This window comes from Rana temporaria, chromosome 5 (genome assembly GCF_905171775.1).
Source record: "Rana temporaria chromosome 5, aRanTem1.1, whole genome shotgun sequence".
Classification (NCBI taxonomy): Eukaryota; Metazoa; Chordata; class Amphibia; order Anura; family Ranidae; genus Rana; species Rana temporaria.
This window is the reverse complement of record NC_053493.1, coordinates 164702419-164721468: the sequence shown is the minus strand read 5'-3', so window position 1 is coordinate 164721468 and position 19050 is coordinate 164702419. Positions and strand designations below refer to the sequence as shown.

General features: G+C 41.2%; 1 protein-coding gene across 2 annotated transcripts in view; it reads left to right on the top strand.

Moving 5' to 3' along the window:
• The window catches only part of UPP1 (uridine phosphorylase 1), a 61630-nt gene extending 42820 nt beyond the window's left edge, over positions 1-18810 (top strand). For both annotated transcript variants that reach the window (XM_040353324.1, XM_040353326.1), the window contains exons 6-8: positions 6146-6355; positions 7130-7276; positions 18308-18810. In XM_040353324.1, coding sequence (XP_040209258.1) covers positions 6146-6355; positions 7130-7276; positions 18308-18447 — 497 coding nt within the window. In that variant the 3' untranslated portion in view covers positions 18448-18810. The remainder of the gene's footprint in view (positions 1-6145; positions 6356-7129; positions 7277-18307) is intronic.
• The last annotated feature ends 240 nt before the right edge of the window (positions 18811-19050 follow it).

Here is a 19050-nt window from a genome sequence, read left to right as displayed (position 1 = left end):
TGGATGAAAACTCTCTTTCCTCAGCCAGAACACTGAGGATGTGTCGTGGATGGGTCTTCCAGCATGACAATGACCCAAGGCAATGAAGGAGTAGCTCAAGAAGATGCACATTAAGGTCAGGGAGTGGCCTAGCCAGTCTCCAGACACTAATCCTATAGAAAATTTATGGAAGGAGCTGAAACTTCGAGTTGCCAAGTGACAGCCAAGAAACCTTAAGGATTTAGATAAGATCTGTAAAGAAGAGTGGACCAAAATCCCTCCTGAGATGTGTGCAAACCTGGTAACCAACTACAAGAAACACCCTACCTCTGTGCTTGCCAACAAGGGTTTCTCCACCAAGTACTAAATATTGTTTTGCTTGGAAATTAAATACTTATTTCACTCACTGAACTGCAACTCAATTTTTAACATTTGTATCATGTCTTTTTTCTGGATTTTTGGTTGATATCTCTATCATTTAAAATATACCTATATATATATATATATATATATATATATATATATATATGTTAAAAATGATAGACCCTTCATTTCATCTGCAGGGGATCAAATAATTATTTTCCACACTGTTTTTTATATATATATATATATGTATATATATATATATATATATATATATATATATATATATATATATATATATATATATATATATATAGTAAACACCATAATATCTATGAAAATAATGTGAATACCCTTGTTCCTTTGTATGATGATCACATTTCAAGTGTAGAACTCTCCTATGCAGACATGGAATGTTTCTGTGTAAACAAAAAAAGTATATTTACCAAGTTTGACAGCCTTGCCCAGGTTGGCCCTTTCATTAAACCAGTAGAAAGGAAATACGTGTGCTTATGTGTTAAAAAAAAAAATTAAAATGCTAATTCAAAAAATTCTGAAGTGTCTCTGGAAATATCTTTCTTTCCATCTCCACTGAACTCTCTTGGGGCATGTTGGTGAGTTAATCCTTTCTGTACGTCTGCTTGTATTTTAAAACTAGCAAGCAGGTGTATTTACTATAGTAGTGTTGGAAAATGTTGTACAAAGTAAACCATACCTCACAACTTTTTGAGATAGGAACGAGGGACACCTATGAGCAAAAGTATGTAGGCATAGGACACACCCCTTGCCACGCCTCTTTAAAGGAGAATTATAAAAAAAAGAAAGATTAGTTAAACCCACAAGTGCTTTTTTTTACCGCTACTATTTCTTTATATTGACTTTTGACATTTACAAATGCAGCAATTTAGAAATTGGATGAAAGGTTTAGCACTGTGAAACACTTTTTGAAAGATAAAAAGTGCATTTTTAAAGATCAGACCAAAATGAGGGACAGATAAGGAGGGACAGAGGGACTTTGTTCCAAATCAGGGACAGTCCCTCGAAATCAGGGACAGTTGAGTAAACTACTGTATAGCAACCTGAATAAAAAAAAAACTGTTGACATACTGACTTGATTCCACTAAATTGAACCTTGATTAGATGTTGTAGTGTACTGCCCTTTGCTCATATGTGATGCTCTTTGCACTTTTGAATATCCTGAACAGAATCTACCTTTGTTCTACAGAAAATAGTGTAGCATCTGATAATAAGCCTGTTTGTTTCCAGTCCCTTTTATAATTATCTAAGGATAGGCTTTGCCTGCTTCAGAAGATATAGTGCCTTTAGAATGTTTAGATTGTGTCTGCACCCCTGACCATACTCTAATGCTTATGAGTAGCCACATGGCACTGTTAACCCTGCTCCTTTCACATCCAACATGTCCACTGAAATGGAACCACAGCTGTAGGATGTCAGTTAGGTCTACAGAATGCTTGCATGAGATTTGTGATTTTTACAGCTGCAGTGGGTCAGTGCAGGTTATAGTGCTGGAAACAGACAAAGATGTCTATTTAGATCCTGGACTTTAGATTATGCTAAAAAGGACAGTAACATTATAATGATTCTGTTCAATGACTACAATAAAATAATCAGATTACATTTTTATGACACCTTCACTTGTGATCATGCTGGAATTGGCAAGAAATTATACGGCTCCTTTTTGCCTCTCTGCAGCAAGAAATTACATGTAGGAGACAGGTTGAATCAAAATAGTGTCTTGTGCTAGGCAGCAGCTTTTGCATCAACATCTCTTATGGTTCAATAAATGTTTATTGGGGTTTTACAAAAGAAAAAGGTACAACATCATGCATAATTTAGACATGAGAGAAAATATATATATATAAAAACAGTATAATTACAGAGATAGCTACCGGTAGGATAAAAAAGGTGGAGGGAGGGGAGGTCAGGGTACCATGGGACAGGGGCCAAGAACCACCCTAAAACCCCAGGCCATGCCCACTGACAAAAAAAACTAAGAGGAAGAAAAAAGTAGAAAAAAAAAGGGGGGGGGGGGGTATGCATAGTCTAGTTCAGGTTTAAAATCTTTCTTTCATTTTTTTTTTTACAACAAATGGTTAAATGGGTAGTTTTGTTCCCTTGGTAGGACGACTAATTGCCTGCATTTGTGTTCTATTAACTATACATGGGTTATCTTGATTCCAAGATCGAATGTATCTGAGCTATTTAAATATGTCTATGTATATATGCCTGTGTTTCAGTTCATCATTTCAGCTATGAATGAACACCAGGAGAGGTGTGAAACGCATTAACTGTGCTGTATTTCTTACCCTAGTATTTGCTGTATGGACTATCATTTAAATATGTGGATTAATAAAAGTAATTTCATTGGAAACCTATGAAATTCCTCGATTTTACATGCATGCACCACTTCACCGCTGCTTTATTGCGCATGTGCGGACGCAATTTTCGGGTCCAGCCCTGCCCCTAACACACCCTTAGGCTGTTCTTTCTACTAGGAATGGTGTATAAAAGGATATTACCACGCTATCAGGTATGTGAAGCAGCCGGCACAAACAAATAGACAAAGTGTGAAGAAAAAAGTGTAAAAATGTGCAGCGCTAATAGTAAACAATATGTTTGAAAATATCAAAAAATTTCAAACAACATACAAATGAATAAATAGTGTGAATCAATTACACTGGAACAGGTGTGCTCCAGTCACAGGTGAAAGAACATCAGAGAAGTCTAAAGACTTCAGAACCAATGAAAAACACCCCCCCCAGATTAAGTGGAGTGACGAATAAAGTGCAAATGTATAAATAATACTGATCACACATGAAATAAAAGTCCCATAAAATTAAAGTGTCTCTAAATCACTAATATGCAATCTCCAAAGTACAAAGGTGCAGATGAAGAGGGATGACATCCATCATGGTATCACATGGGTGAAAGCATCAGATACAAAGGTAGTGATCCTGCCACCATAAAGTAAGGGTCGGTACTCTTACCGTAATTGGTGGACTCACACACTGGTCAGTGGCAAGTCAGAATCGCAAAACGGCAAGAGTATCAGGATCTTCTTTTCTTCAGATTCCAATCACAGTAGATGACCGGTGAGGTTCCTGATGGCTGTCGGATCAGACACGACACCCTGCGTGAGTGATTGGAAAGGATCCCACTTTCAACAACTGTCCCCTTTGCGGGGAGATGGAGATGGTAAATGGATACCTCAGATGAACAAAAATGAAAAGAAAAAAAGGAAGCCTCCACATGGCATAGATCAAAAATGACCAAAGACTTTAATGATAAAAAAAGGCTTCCTTTTTTTCTTTTAATTTTTGTTCATCTGAGGTATCCATTTACCATCTCCCCGTGAAGGGGACGGTTGTTGAAAGTGGGATCCTTTCCAATCTCTCACGCAGGGTGCATGTCTGATCCGACAGCCATCAGGAACCTCACCGGTCATCTACTCTGATTTGCATCTGAAGAAAAGAAGATCCTGATACTCTTGCCGTTTTGCGATTCTGACTTGCCACTGACCAGTGTGTGAGTCCACCAATTACAGAAAGAGTACCGACCCCTACTTTATGGTGGCGGGATCACTACCTTTGTATCTGATGCTTTCACCCATGTGATACCATGATGGATGTCCTCCCTCTCCTAGTCTGCACCTTTGTACTTTGGAGATTGCATATTAGCAATTTAGAGACACTTTCATTTTATGGGACTTTTATTTCATGTGTGATCAGTATTATTTATACATTTGCACTTTATTCATCACTCCACTTAATCTGGGGGGTGTGTTTTTCATGGTTCTGAAGTCTTTAGACTTCTCTGATTTCCTTTCACCTGTGACTGAGACACACCTGTTCCAGTGTAATTGATTCACACTATTTATTCATTTGTATGTTGTTTGACATTGTTTGATATTTTCAAACATTTATTATTAGCGCTGCATTTATTATTACACTTTGTTCTTTCTACTAACCCGTACCAAAGGAAAGTGGGAGGGAGAGATAGAGCGGTGCTTGGAGAGGGGGGCAGGCAGCACACAGTGCTATGCACAGGGCCCTCCCCCTCTCCAAGCACCACTCTATCTCATACTTTCCTTCGGTACGGGTTAGTAGAAAGAACAGCTTAAGGGTGGGGGCGGGGCTTGACGCGGTGCTGCCGATGATGAATTTAAACAAATCCTCGCTCTGCCCACCCACTCGGGTCTATAATTTTTATGGACCCTAAAATTGCGTCCGCCAATGCACGATAAAGCAGCGGTGAAGTCGTGCATGCGCGGTTAAACCCCCACGAACAGCTGTTTGCTGACGTAGCCGCACCGGAAATGACACGGTCGAGACTTTTTATAAGTCCAGGATTTTTTTTAGAACAGCTGCCATCCAGACTTTTTTTCACTACTTGGCCCTTTTGTATACTAGCATGCCCCATCAGACATCAGTTCTCCCAATCTGGTAGGGGGCCGTTTCCAGTAAAAACATAAATATGGAGTGTCCCTATTTTCAGGTGAGTTTTGGGGTAAACAATAGGTGTGTGTTATGCCCGTACACAGGAGCAGGCTTTAGCCTGGCCAAACTCACCTCAGAATCTAAACTCCAATGGAATTCCTCTGAAAAAAGTCCGATGGGGCATACACCAGGTCGAAATTTCCGATGGAAAAAGTCCGTCTGACTTTTTCCATCGGAAATTCTGATCGTGTGTACGGGGTTTAAGTCTGCATGGGTAAAATACCAGAAACAGTATCATCTTGTAGTATTCTAGATTTTTTTCTTAATTAAAACCTGTAAAGTAAAATATAACATCAGACTGAATTTATATGTAAAAAAGATGAATGATTTGTTATTATGTTTCAAGACAAAACCTTGTATCATATGAAACTGCCACAATAGTCTTTTCCGATATTCAGAGTAAACAAGGAGTTTTGGTACTGTTGCTGGGCATCTAATGTGTCCCTGTGCCTTTATGGAGAAGTGGGCTCCCTCCAGACAAACCTGCCCTTAATTCCTTGGCACCGGCTGCTGCTGGCCCTTTAAGGGGTTTGCTATGCCTGAAGGCGGGGGTTATGGCTATATGACCGCTGTGATTAGCGGTCACATAATCGGAAAAGTTCAGATCGCAAAAGGCGATTGGGAACTTTCTGTGAGCAGCTGGTCACTGTGTCGGGACTCGGGAGCATGCAAGGCACGGGCTCACGACACAGCACTGTCGGGACTAGTACACACAATTATGCAGCCACTCTGTGCCACGGCCTGGCCACCGAGAGGCCACATATTTGCATACGCTCAGCGCCAAAAGGCTAATTTATCAACTTCCATATATGCTCCAACTTGGAGACTCTCAAAAATATAGAGTTAGGATGGCAGTATACAGAGGAGCCTTGAAATAGGCATTGCGGCTTCCACATATATTTGCAAATGTGTGCTACTAAAACCGTTTTTTAAAGTGAATTGTTAGAGCGGTTCAATTTTTTTTATCTGTTGGTGAAGGAGTTTTGTGGGTATGTAAGGGCTCAAAGCTTTGGGTTAAGTTCCTTTATACAGATTATGGAGCTCCAGTTTTCAATTTTAAGGCCTTGTCTACCGGAGCGTACATAGGCATAATATTAATATTATTTTCTTTTGTAACTTTGTAAACAAGGATAGTATTTCATTTTAAAATGTATTTCTTAGTGGTATACTATAGATTTTAAACGTTAATATTTTTCTTGGATTTCGATTTACCCATTAAGCATGTAAAACTGCTGACATGAGTTTTTGTTTTTCGATAACCCATTTTGCATTTAACATTTCTTTAGGTATAGAGCCAGGCTCTGTGGTGATTACAAGTCAGTCTGTAAATGCCTGTTTTGAGCCTCAGTTTGAACAGATTGTTCTTGGTAAAACAGTAATCCGTGATACACAACTGGATGCAGAATTGGCTCAAGAGTTGGCTCAGTGCAGTCAAGAAATCAATGAATTCAATACTGTTATTGGAAGTACAATGTGCACTCTGGACTTCTATGAAGGTTTGTTTAATACTATTTCCTTGGATTTACCGTAATATGCTAGAACCATTTATACTATATACTGTATATATATATATATATATATATATATATATATATATATATATATATATATATATATATATATATATATATTATGTTATTTAAACATAAAAATATTCGGACATACTGTAATCCTCCTGTCCATTATATTATGATCTCTACTGACTGGTGGTAACTTCTATTTTTGCTGTGATCACTGAACTTTTTCATCACTTTTTTATGAAGTGATAATTCATGAACAAAATAGGCAGTCATGTGCCTGTTTCATAGAAAACTACCCAAATACATTTTACATTACTTATGGTCACCAGGTTACAAATTTGCCAGATAATTACCACATCAATGTGTCAGGTAATGGGAAGCCAGCTGATATTTGCTAGCTGTATGTTAAACGAAATTTGTGGTTATACAACATATTTTTTCAAACAAGCACAATCTGAAGTAAAATCTAACTAAGAAAGTCATTGTAATTTTGAATTCTAGTATGTATATAGCAAGACAGTAAATATATAAAGTAAGGCCTGTTTGCAAAGGAGCTTACAATTATTGTAGCAGACTTAGGTTATCGTAAATTATACTCAAGCACAACATTTCCTGTTTGCTGATTTTCAAAACAAGTGTACATGTATTAACCCTTGATTTTTTTACTATTTTTAATAGGTAGGGCGTTGACTAATAACCAAGTCAATATGGTGTGGTCTGACCTTTTAGTTTCCATTCCATTTCACATAGGTCAAGCACGTCTTGATGGAGCAATCTGCACATATACAGAGGAAGAGAAGATGCAGTACCTGAAAGCTGCTTATGAGGCTGGAATTAGAAACATTGAGATGGAATCATCAGTGTTTGCAGCAATGTGTAACATAAGTGGACTGCGAGGTAAGCCTACTGAAAGGTTTAACTGAAAACATGACTGCACTAATTATTCAGTAAGTAAAATAGGTGTGTTAGGAAACACATACAGAACCTACAAAGAAGGGGTTCCAGGATGCACTCTCAAAGAATATGCACATACCATTTCCAGTCACCCTATTACTGCTCTACTCTGTCATTCAAGGTCAATACCCTTCCATTTTACTCCAGCTTACGGATCTTCCCTCTCTTTCCATTTTGATTATATGCTATGAGGACTCTCACATTCATTGAACCATTAAAGTTTTTTTCTTAATCTGACTATTTTTTTTAACATCTGACTGCTTATTGCCATGCAGTACCTAGCAGTTTGTGGATCATTTACCCACAGTGTGTACATTGGGGGCCGTATCTGGACATTACAGCCTGTAATGTTTGCTTTGGGTGCTGAATCCTGCATTAGCTGCTCACCTTGGGTTGAAGTGCAACTTGTGCAGGGTGCTAAACAGGTCTAGGTGTGTGATCTATTTCTATGGTTCTCAGACCTTGAAGACCCCTTCTTCTCTTGCCATGCAAAACCCAATCCGATCTGCACTTCTGAACCGTGAGTACCCCATCGGGGAGGCTCTCAGTGGCAATGACAGATCACAGGCGCAAGGGAGCTGGGACAAAAGAGCCTGCTTTTCACAGGCAGCTTACAATAAGCACAGGACACCACTTTAATAGCTGCTCCCTTGACCCAGAGCAATGTCCTCTATTGACACTTCTTTCCTCGTGTGACTCTGGCTCTCTCTCAGGCATGCACCATGCGACCCATCTAACAAAATAAAATTTTACTGTCAATATGTCTTAATTTTTGAAAAACTTTCAGCACTTCTAGAATGGGGAGGCATTTTTCCAGAGGCCAAAAATGCTACACATCCTCTTTTTCCCCTAATTCAGGAACCAGAAGCGGAACCTTGTTTACTTGATGATACGGAGGAAAGTATTGAGGACATTTATTTTAAAGCAGAGGCAGTGGAGGATTTTCCCTCCCCTGAGGCTTATGAGATACAAGCTATGGCTCCACACTAAATGCTTTCCACTGTGGACACATTGATTGATGAGTTGCACATTAGTCTTTGCTAACTGCACCTGGTTCTTTACAGCCAAAACCTATTCTTAGTATAGAAAGACCTTTTATCATACATGCACAGATTGTTTGTAAACTATGAGGATTAGTTATGCCCCAAAAGAGGTTTTGAAAGAAATAGTTTCTCGATTCTCATTGCACCAAACTGGCCCAGAGAAAAGCAATACACATAACATACTCAGACTTCTGGCTTTAACAGCCTTGCTGTTGAAACCTGAGTCCTAGAGAATAGAGGTATCTCGTTTTTGTTTATTCCTACCTCACTCAGAGCAAGGAAATCCACCTCCTGCAAAATTTATCATTGTGCATGGAAGGCCTTCCTTGCATGATGAAGAAGGCCTAATCCCAGGGAATCACTCATATTTTGACCTTTCATCAGTCTGGTCCTGACCACTGTCTGGCCCTGAGTACCCTCAGAGGACAAATCACTGCCTTCCATCCTCTTCCAGAGACCTGGATGGATAAGACAACTTATTTCAAGTGCCTACGGCCTTAAGAAAAAGGTTCCTCCCCTTCCATTTCAGAGCCCATTCCACCAGAGCTGTTGGCTTCTCCTGGGCTTTTCAACTTCAAGCATCTGTATTCCAGATATGTAAGTGGGAATGTCCAGAGGCCGTTGTGAACCTTGTTCCTGGAAAATAATTATCTTGAAAGAAAACAATCAAATTTTTTCCATAAGTGTTTGTAGGTAGGATCCTAGCATGAGCTCCTATACGCTGGATTCTGTGCTTTACAGTAGTGGTCATCAACCCTGTCCTGCAGGGCCCACTAACAGGCCAGGTTTTATGTATTACCTTGGGGAGATGCAGTCTAGAACACTGCAATCACTGAGGAGCAAATTATATCAGCTGTAATGTATTTCAGTTATCTTGCAAATCTGGCCTGTTAGTGGGCCCTGCAGGACAGGGTTGATGACCACTGCTTTACAGGACCAAGTTTTTTGAATGCTAGAATCATATATTTAATACTCAGTCAAGCAAGTCATATTATGGCTGTCACAAACACCGAACCACTTTTGGCTGTAAACTTGAAGGACTCATTTTTACCTTTTGCGCCTATTGCCCTTGTTTTTTTATTGGCATCATAATGCATCCTCACACCTGTCCAACCATTTAAAAAGGTGTTGTTGACTTCTGTCACTTTTTTCCTGTTATCTGGGACTCCATTATAGAGATTTATCACTTTCTGGCCCACTGACATCATTTTATAAGACAGGAAGTCGGGGAACCCTCCCAACAGCAACACAGACAGAATACAATTATTTTAAGAAGGCTAGAATCCCAGTATGATTTTTATTTCTGTGTGTATTGCTGTTGCAGATCTTTTATTCTGGTGTAAACTGTTGTCAACAGGACAGAATATCAGCAAAATGCTAATCAGGATTTCAAATCCTTCTAAACTTTATACAAAATTGTGAAAAAAAAACACACTTAAAGGAAGGGTTTTGCTTTTTGAGGAAAAATTAAAAACATCACATTTTTTCCTCTTTCAGCTGGTCAGCATAAGTGTCTTACCTATAAATCCTGAAATATAACTCTGTTTTACTGCTGGTTGTTTACGCCTAAGAAATCCATAGAAACAAATAGTTAACAATGGAAGCTTGTGGGGTTTTGAAAGTGGGCTATGTTGTCCAAAGGAATCTGAGCAACATTGAGGATTGCTGGTAGCAGCACTGGAGCTGGAGCTTGAGCTGGCAGCACTGGAGAGTAATACAGAAGACCAACAGGGGTTTTAAGTAGAAGAATTAGGGAGTCAGTTTCTTCCATTTGTCTTTTAAAAGTGCATAGCTGGTTTAAATGGAAATAAAAATTTGTCTTAACTTGCTAGGGTTAATGAAAGAAGCACTGGTTTGCATGCCAGTTAAGTTTTTGAGCCTGCAGAAATTCATTTAAAATTCAGCATAGTTCACACCATTCAGTGTGTGCTAACATGCACCAAACATTAAGGGATTTATAGATATAAAAAATTACTGTGCGATTGTTGCAAGCTGTTACAAATAATATCTGTAATTTGTGTAATATGTTTAATTCTGATGATCATTAGCTCCTGCAATATTGCATAGTGGCCAGTAGATGGAAAGAATCACTGCTACTCCCAACCATCCCAGGTAAATAAATGATAAAAAGCGATAAAGAGCACCCTTAGCCTACATGTCTTCACCATACCACATACTCTGATGCATTTACCCCGCCCACTGGGGCTTAATCATAGGGTCCTCATAGGCCGCTCTATATCACTTTTTTTTTGGTTTCTAACAAATATATCACTTTTTATAATTTTTTCACCTGTGCTGCTCAGGGAGTAGCGCAAATACTTTCCTCTTTACATTTACTAACCCCTTGGATTGGTATCAGGACAAGCCTGCACCATATGTTCCTGGGACATGCTGTGTTTGGAGAAAGAAAAATGCTGACTATAACCCTAAGAACACCATCCCTACAGTCAAGCACGGAGGTGGAAACATGATGCTTTGGGGCTGTTTCTTTGCTAAAGGTACAGGCCGACTTTGCTGCATCGAAGGGCCAATGAATGGAGCCATGTATTGTAAAGCCTTGGGTAAGAACCTTCTTTCCTCAGCCAGAACACTAATGATGGGTCGTGGATGAGTCTTCCAGCATGTCAATGACCCAAAACATACCGCCAAGGCAACAATCTGCAGGGGATAAAATAATTATTTTACCCACTGTATGCTTTTTACCTCTACTTTGAACAGCGCCACAAGCAAAAAAAAAAAAACAGGCCACTACAAGGAGCTGATAATCATATGAAGTAAATATATTACACAACTTTTTTTTGCCATTCTTCAGAGAATATGAATGATAACCCAAAAACTTTTCTTTCTCTTTCGTTCATGGATGGACACAGCCTTAATCTTGACATAGTGGGAGATAGCCTATCTTTAGGAGTGACTAGGCAGAAAGTGTTAACAATTTCAAAGCGGAACCGAACCGCCCCGCCCAGGGTGCGGTCCCACTGACTATATCCTCTGAGCTTGCACTAAGCAGTTCAGTTTTTTTCTAGTCTAGTAGAAGACATGGCTCTCTTCAGGCCCAAGGCTTGGAGGCTTTTAGTTTGGATTCACTTTTTGGATTTTTTATTTATTTATTTATTTAAGTTTTTCCTGCGATCTTCGATCAACTGCCGACTGGGCGACGGGCTGGATCCCAGATCCTTGTATTCTTCCCAGTTTCTGCCATCAAGCGTGTGCCGACCATAGCTACGCGCTGGGTCGTCTACGACATGCCCCTCGCTCTACGGGTGGCCGGTGAGCTATACGCTCCAGGGCTTGCATTGGACTGGTCTACAGGGCCGAGTTGCAGTAGCCTGGCCGACAGCCACCTCCGTTACCATGCGGTAGATGTGCTGTCCAGGATGCTTCCAGCATAAACCCACAGGAAGGGTAAGTAGCTACTACCTTGCTTTAGCAAGAAGACAGAGCTGGACATCCTTGGAGAGGTGAGTAAAGGGCCTTATCCCTCTTCTCCCCTCCCTCCCCCCTCCTCCTCCTTAGGCTCTCTGAGTTAGCTGTTGGGCAGGGGTTCCTCTGGGGAGCTTCACTTGGGGAACCATAAGTCACTAAATCAGTGTATATAGCTGCATAAGAGATTCTGCTTTCCTGTGTGTCTTGCTCCATGCTGTCGGCGGCCATGTTTGGTGTGTCCATGCTGTATTTCTTTACTTGCACAATGTATAAAGCCGCATAAGAGATTCTGCTTTTCTGTGTGTCCTGCTCCATGCTGTCTGCGCCCATGTTGGTGTCCATGCTGTATTTCTTTTCTCAATGATGGCCATCTTCTTATAGCCGCATTTTTCTGGCGATTTCTGCTGAGGTGTACTGACTGCTGCATTACTGCACCGTGGTTTTTTGCCCTGTTGGCCTCTAGTGTCAGATCAGCGGCCATTGTACCATGGCAGATGAACAGATACACACTGCTGACTGAGCAGTCTGAAAGACCGACAAAAATCGCAGTCCAACAAAGAGCCTTCGATCCCAGCTTTGGAGAGCACAGATCGACAGACACACTCTGCAGGCAGCAGCTCTGCTATCTAAACCATCTACTACGGTTCCTGGGTGGTGAGTCCTCTGGTCTTGTTGGTCCCTGTGTCAGGTGTGGACAGCATGGCGTCAGAAGCAGACGCTTTTTCCCCCGAGACACCTGAGCTGGCAATTGATGACCCTGCACCCGATTTATCGGTGGACGCTATGCGGCAATCCTAGAAGCCTTCGTAGCCAAGGTGGAAGCAGCGCATGGGAGAATGGGGGCTAGAAAGCGCCCCCTCCCCCGCCATCTGCTGGGGACAACTCAGATGCGGAGCTGGGTCCAGCTAGCGCTCATGACCCTGGCTCTGAGGTATCTGAGGATGCAGACCAAAAACCCTCTTGAAGAGAGTTTCTCGAAAAGATAGACCTCGCCCCCGTTAGTGGACCCTCCTGTGTCCAGATTAAACAAGCTCCACCATACCAGTGGAGGGGGCTAGGAAAAAAAAGAAAAAAAAGTGGAGGCAGAGGGGATTCCTATGATCCCAATTACTCCGGATTGGCCTCGGTGTCCTTGGTACGCCGATCTAGTGCGGCTAGTAGCAGACGTCCCTTGGCGTCTACCGCTGAGAGAGACCTGCTATCACAAGGTCCCATACTGCATCCTGCTTTACAGTCTCTGGCTTTAACAGCATGGCTATTGAAGGCCAGGTACTAAGAGACCGGAGCCTGTTGGATTCTGTGATTCCTACCATGAGGAAGGCTAGGAAGTTATCCTCTAGGACAGTGATGGCGAACCTTGGCACCCCAGATGTTTTGGAACTACATTTCCCATGATGCTCCACTACACTGCAGAGTGCATGAGCATCATAGGAAATGTAGTTCAAAAACATCTGGGGTGCCAAGGTTCGCCATCACTGCTCTAGGAGGATTTATTATCGCACTTGGAGGGAGAGCTTACTTAGCCCTTTGCGAGGAAATTAAGTGGAATCCATGGACTTATATAGTGTCCAGAGTCCTGCTGTTCTTACAGCGCGGGGTGGACCAAAAAGCTTGCTTTAAGCACGATTAAGGGGCAGATATCTGCCCTGGCTGTTTTCTTTCAGCGACCCCTGGCGAATCACTCACTAGTGAGAACATTTCCGTGTCCGGTCCTCCAGTCCGTCCTCCACTACCTCCGTGGGGATTTGAACAGCAGACGCACCTTGGCGTCTACCGCTACGAGAGGACCTGCTGTCACAAGGTCCCATAGGCTTTTCAGAACCACCGTTTGAGTACATTAGGGAAGTTCCCTTGTTCACACTTTCTCAGAAAGTGGTCCTTTTGGTGGCTGTTATGTCAGTCTGAGCTGGCAGCCTTGTCATGAAAGGCTCCATATTTGATCTTCCACAAGGATAAGGTGGTACTGCATCCGCAGCCTTTTTTCTTCCTAAGGTCATTTCGACCTTCCATCTCAAGGAAGACATTGTACTGCCATACTTGTGTCCTCATCCGTCGAATCCTAAGGAGACGATGTGGCATCCATTGGACGTTGTCCAAGCTCCGAGAATATACTTGTCTGTTACTGCTCCGTTCCGGAGTTCAGACTCACTGTTTGTTTCGGTGGCTGGTCCCAAGAAGGGCCCAGCGGTCTCTTCGGCCACCATTTCGAGGTGGACCCGACAGATCCTGATCAGGCTTACGCCGTAAAGGGTCGAGCGCCTCCCTATCACGATGCATTCGACTAGGGCAATGGTGCCTCTTGGACATCTAGTGTCTGTTTCCCAGGTGTGTAAGGTGGCGACCTGGTGACACTTTCACTAAACTTTACAAGTTGATGTGAGTGCATCTTCGGATGCTTCTTCGGCTGCAAAGTTTTGCAGGCGGCTGTTTAGAGTTACAACTCCTCAGTTGAGGAGCTCTGTTTGTTTTGGGGTGAAGTTTAATTTTATGCTTCCCACCCCTCATTTTGACACTGCTTTGGGACATCCCACTATGTCAAGTTTAAGGCTGTCCTGTCAGGGAGAGAGGAGACCGATCTGTGTCCCTTGTACATATGGACACAGATCGGTCACCTCCCCCAGTCAGTCCCCTTCCCCCACAGTTAGAAACACTATGCAGGGTACACATTTAACCCCTTCCCTGCCAGTCACATTTATACAGTAATTAGTGCATATTTATAGCACTGATCGCAGTAAAAATGTGACTGGTGCCAAAAATGTGTCAAAAGTGTCCGATGTGTCCGCCATAATGTCGCAGTCCCAATAAAAATCGCAGATCGCCGCCATTACTAGTAAAAAATAAAATAATAAAAATTTATAATAATTCTGTCCCCTATTTTGTAGGCGCTATAACTTTGGCGCAAACCAGTCGCTTATTGCGATTTTTTATTTTTTTACCAAAAATATGTAGAAGAATACGTATCGGCCTAGACTGAGGAAAAAAAATGTTTTTTTAAAACAATTGGGCTATTTATTATAGCAACAAGTAAAAAAGATTGAATTTTTTTTCAAAATTGTCGCTCTTTTTTTGTTTATAGCGCAAAAAATAAAAACTTGTGGGGAAAAAAGGACGTCAATTTTGGGAGTCACGTCGCACGACTGCACAATTGTCAGTTAAAGTGACGCAGTGCCGGAAGCTGAAATTTCACCTGGACAGGAGGGGGGTATATGTGCCCAGTAAGCAAGTGGTTAATGACAGCTTGAAGTCTTTTGTGGATGAGGCGCTTTATTTTCTCAGGTGGTAAAGCTGCCCATTCCTCCAGTTCCTGTAAATTCTTGGGCTGTCTTGCATGAACTGCACGTTTGAGATCTCCCCAGAGTGGCTCAATGATATTGAGGTCGGGAGACTGAGATGGCGACTCCAGAACCTTCACTTTATTCTGCTGTAGCAAATGACAGGTCGACTTGGCCTTGTGTTTTGGATCATTGTCATGTAGGAATGTCCAAGTACGCCCCATGCACAGCTTCCTGGCTTATGAATGCAAAATGTTCCTCCAGTATTTTTTGATAACATACTGCCATCAATTTTGACCAAATTTCTTGTGCCTTTGTAGCTCACACATTCCCAAAACACCAGCGATCCACCTCCGTGTTTCACAATAGGAATGGTGTACCTTTCATCATAGGCCTTGTTCACTCATCTCCAACTGTAGCGTTTATGGTTGGGGCGAAAAAGCTAAATTTTGGTCTCATCATTCCAAAAGACTTTGTGCCAGAAGGTTTGAGGCTTGTCTCTGTGCTGTGTGGCATATTGTAAGTGGAATATTTTGTGCCATTTGTCTAGTAATGGCTTTCTTCTGACGACTCGACCATGCAGCCCATCATTCTTCCTCCTTATTGTGAATCTTGAAACAGCCACAGCACATTTTCAGAGAGTCCTGTATTTCACCTGAAGTTATTTGTGGGTTTTTCCTTGTCTCCTGGCAGTTGTTGCTTGAAGATTTAATTGGTCTACCTGACCGTGGTTTGGTTTCAATAGAAACCCTAATTTTCCACTTCTTGATTAGATTTTGAACACTACTGATTGATAATCTCAAATCCTTGGATATCTTTTTATATCTCTTTCCTGTTTTAAACAGTTTAACTACCTTTTCCCGCAGATCCTTTGACAATTCTTTTGCTTTCCCCATGACTCAGAATACAGAAATGTTAGTGCAGCACTAGGTGAAAGATGTAAGGGTCTATTAGGAGTAGGGATGAGCTTCGTATTCGAGTCGAACTCATGTTCGACTCGAACATTGTATGTTCGATCGTTCGTTGAAATACGAACAAAACGGGTCGTTCGCGCCAAATTCGAGTTACGTTTCACAGACCATAATTCACTGCGACATCGCTGGCTGATGATTGGCCAAGCATGCACTATGACCCACATGCTTGGCTTTGGCCAATTATGGCTCAGGGGGTTTAGTACACGCCCCACACTATAAAAGGCCGCCTGCAGGTCGGCCTTGTGTAGTGTGTTGCGGTGGTTGAGAGGACAGAGAGAGTGTCATTTTTTACAGGTAGATAGAGCAGGCAGGCAGGCAGGCTAGTCAGTTAATGTTACAGTGTGTAGAGGATATATATATATCCCAGATGTTGTACATATATTTATACACTGTATAGTTTAGCTAGATCAGTTCTTCCTAATTTTAATGGCAGGCAGGTGATTGTGCTAGCTGCAGTATTCTTACGTGGTTTATTGCCTTTGTCCTCTGTTGTTTGCACCTAAAGCTACTTGTTGTGTACTGCCCATGTCCTCTGTAGTTTTTCACCTAAAGCTACTTGGTGTGTACTGGCCGTGTGCTCTGTAGTTTGCACCTAAAGATTCAGGAGCAGTTATTTTAATGATGCTTAAATAAAAAAAAAAAAAAAAAAAAAAAATCCTTTAAATATTGTACCTGCTGGGTGTCTATAGTATGCCTGTGAAAACCTATTTGAGAACCCGGGTTTTGCCCGAGGGAACATGTATCCACTTTTGAATTTGAACGTTCGAGTCCCATAGACGTCAATGGGGTTCTAAATGTTCGCGCGAACGTTCAAAGGTTCTGTTGCGAACCGAACGGGGGGTGTTCGAGGGGGTGTTCAAACAAATTTTTATTTTTTAGCGCTGTTGCACTTTGACAATTGCGTGGTCATGCAACACTGTACCCAAACTAAATCTTTATGTTTTTTTCCCCCCACAAATAGAGCTTTCGTTTGGTGGTATTTGATCATCTCTGCGGTTTTTATTTTTTGCGCTATAAACAAAAGAAGAGCGACAATTTATAAAAAAAAACACAATCTTTTTTATTAAATATCAAAAAAAAAATCCTCAGTTTAGGCCGATACGTATTCTTCTACATATTTTTGGTAAAAAAAAAATCGCAATAATCGTATATTGATTGGTTTGCGCAAAAGTTATAGCGTCTACAAAATAGGTGATAGATTTATGGCATTTTTATTTTATACATTTTTTTACTAGTATTGTCGGCGATTTGCGATTTTTTATTGTGACTGTGACATTGCGGCGAACACATAGGACACTTTTGACACGTTTTTGGGACCATTCACATTTATACAGCGATTAGTGCTATAAATATGCATTGATTACTGTGTAAATGTGACTGGCAGGGAAGGGGTTAACCACTAGGGGCGCTGAAGGGGTTAATATGTTCCCTAAGGTGTGTTCTAACTGTAGGGGGGAGGGGACTCACAAGGGGAGGAGACCGATGTGTGTTCCACTATACTGGGAACACACATTGGTCTCCTCACCGCTGACAGGAGGTGGATCTGTGTGTTTACACACACAGATCCACACTCCTGCCGTGATCACCGGCATTCGCGGGTGCCCGGCGGCAATCGTGGCCGCCGGGCACCCGCGCCGGGTCACAAGCGTTGCCGCGGGCTCGCCCTGGATCGCCAGGAACACAGGACGTCATATGACGTCCACCCGGATCTAGGGAGGGTTCCTGCCGACGTCATTTTACAATGCGTCGGTAGGGAAGGGGTTAATAACCGTTCAAACCCCTTTGTGTCAACTTGTGTGCATGTTATCAGGCCAAAATCACCAGGGTGAAACTTTTTATCAGGGTCATTTTGGTAGTTTCTGTTGTGATTATGATTTAAAAAAGAGTAAACACAGTAGATTGATAATAAATGGCTTCAGCCAAACACTAACCAAGTTTTGGGGTTATCATTCATATTCTCTGAAAAATGGCCAAGAAATCATAATTTCTGCCAGGGTATGTTAACTTATGATAACTGTATCTAGTATGTACTATGAAAGACAAGCTGTCAGTGAACCAGAATCAGAATGTGGCTCATGGCTTAGTTTAGTGCAGAATTTAAGCTTGGAAGATGACAGTTTCATGGTAGCAAAACAACTGGATTCTAATGGTCACACAAGTACAGTACATTCAAAACAAATAATTATAGATGGCATAAAATAACCCTGGCCGTATTTGACTGATTTAATTTAATAATGATTATATCATTTGTTTTTTTAGCTGCAGTGGTTTGTGTCACACTTCTGAATCGTTTGGAGGGAGACCAGATCAGTAGTTCCCATGATGTTCTGGGGGATTATCAACAGAGGCCTCAGAAATTAGTTGGATACTTTATAAAAAAGCGTTTATCAAATGTTTAAGTCAGAGCATTTGCAAACACATGTTTCACATACTGTACTGTATAAACATGCATCCATATTTTAGTCATTTGTACAGCTATACATATATATTATGCATCATTATTTAATAGTTGTAATAGAGTTGTGCAATATAAGTTTATCATAGATTTCATACTTGTGTAAAGTGTTTTAATCCCTAATAAATAAGAATTAATTTATTGTAAACACATACTGTAATTTACAACTGAAGAGACAATGGAAAAGGGGACCTTTCCTCTTGTTTCTCTCTTGAGGATCATTTTCGGAACTGTATTGTATTGGTTTAGAGTATGCAGTCATTACTGATTGATAATGTTTCCAATTAAATGAGGTTTATTTGTTTTATTAACATCTCTTATTATTCCTAAAACTATATCTTTTTTTGAAAGGTGTTTATTTTAGATTTTTAACAACAAATTACATACACCAATAATAAAATATACAGCATCCAGGGTACAAGAGTATACATTCCCAAGTAAGGTAACCAAAGTTAAATGGCAAGGCTTCGCAGAGCCTACAACTATATCTTAAAGTGGGGGTTCACCCTAAAAATTTGTTTTGTTTTCTACTATGTCATCCAGCATA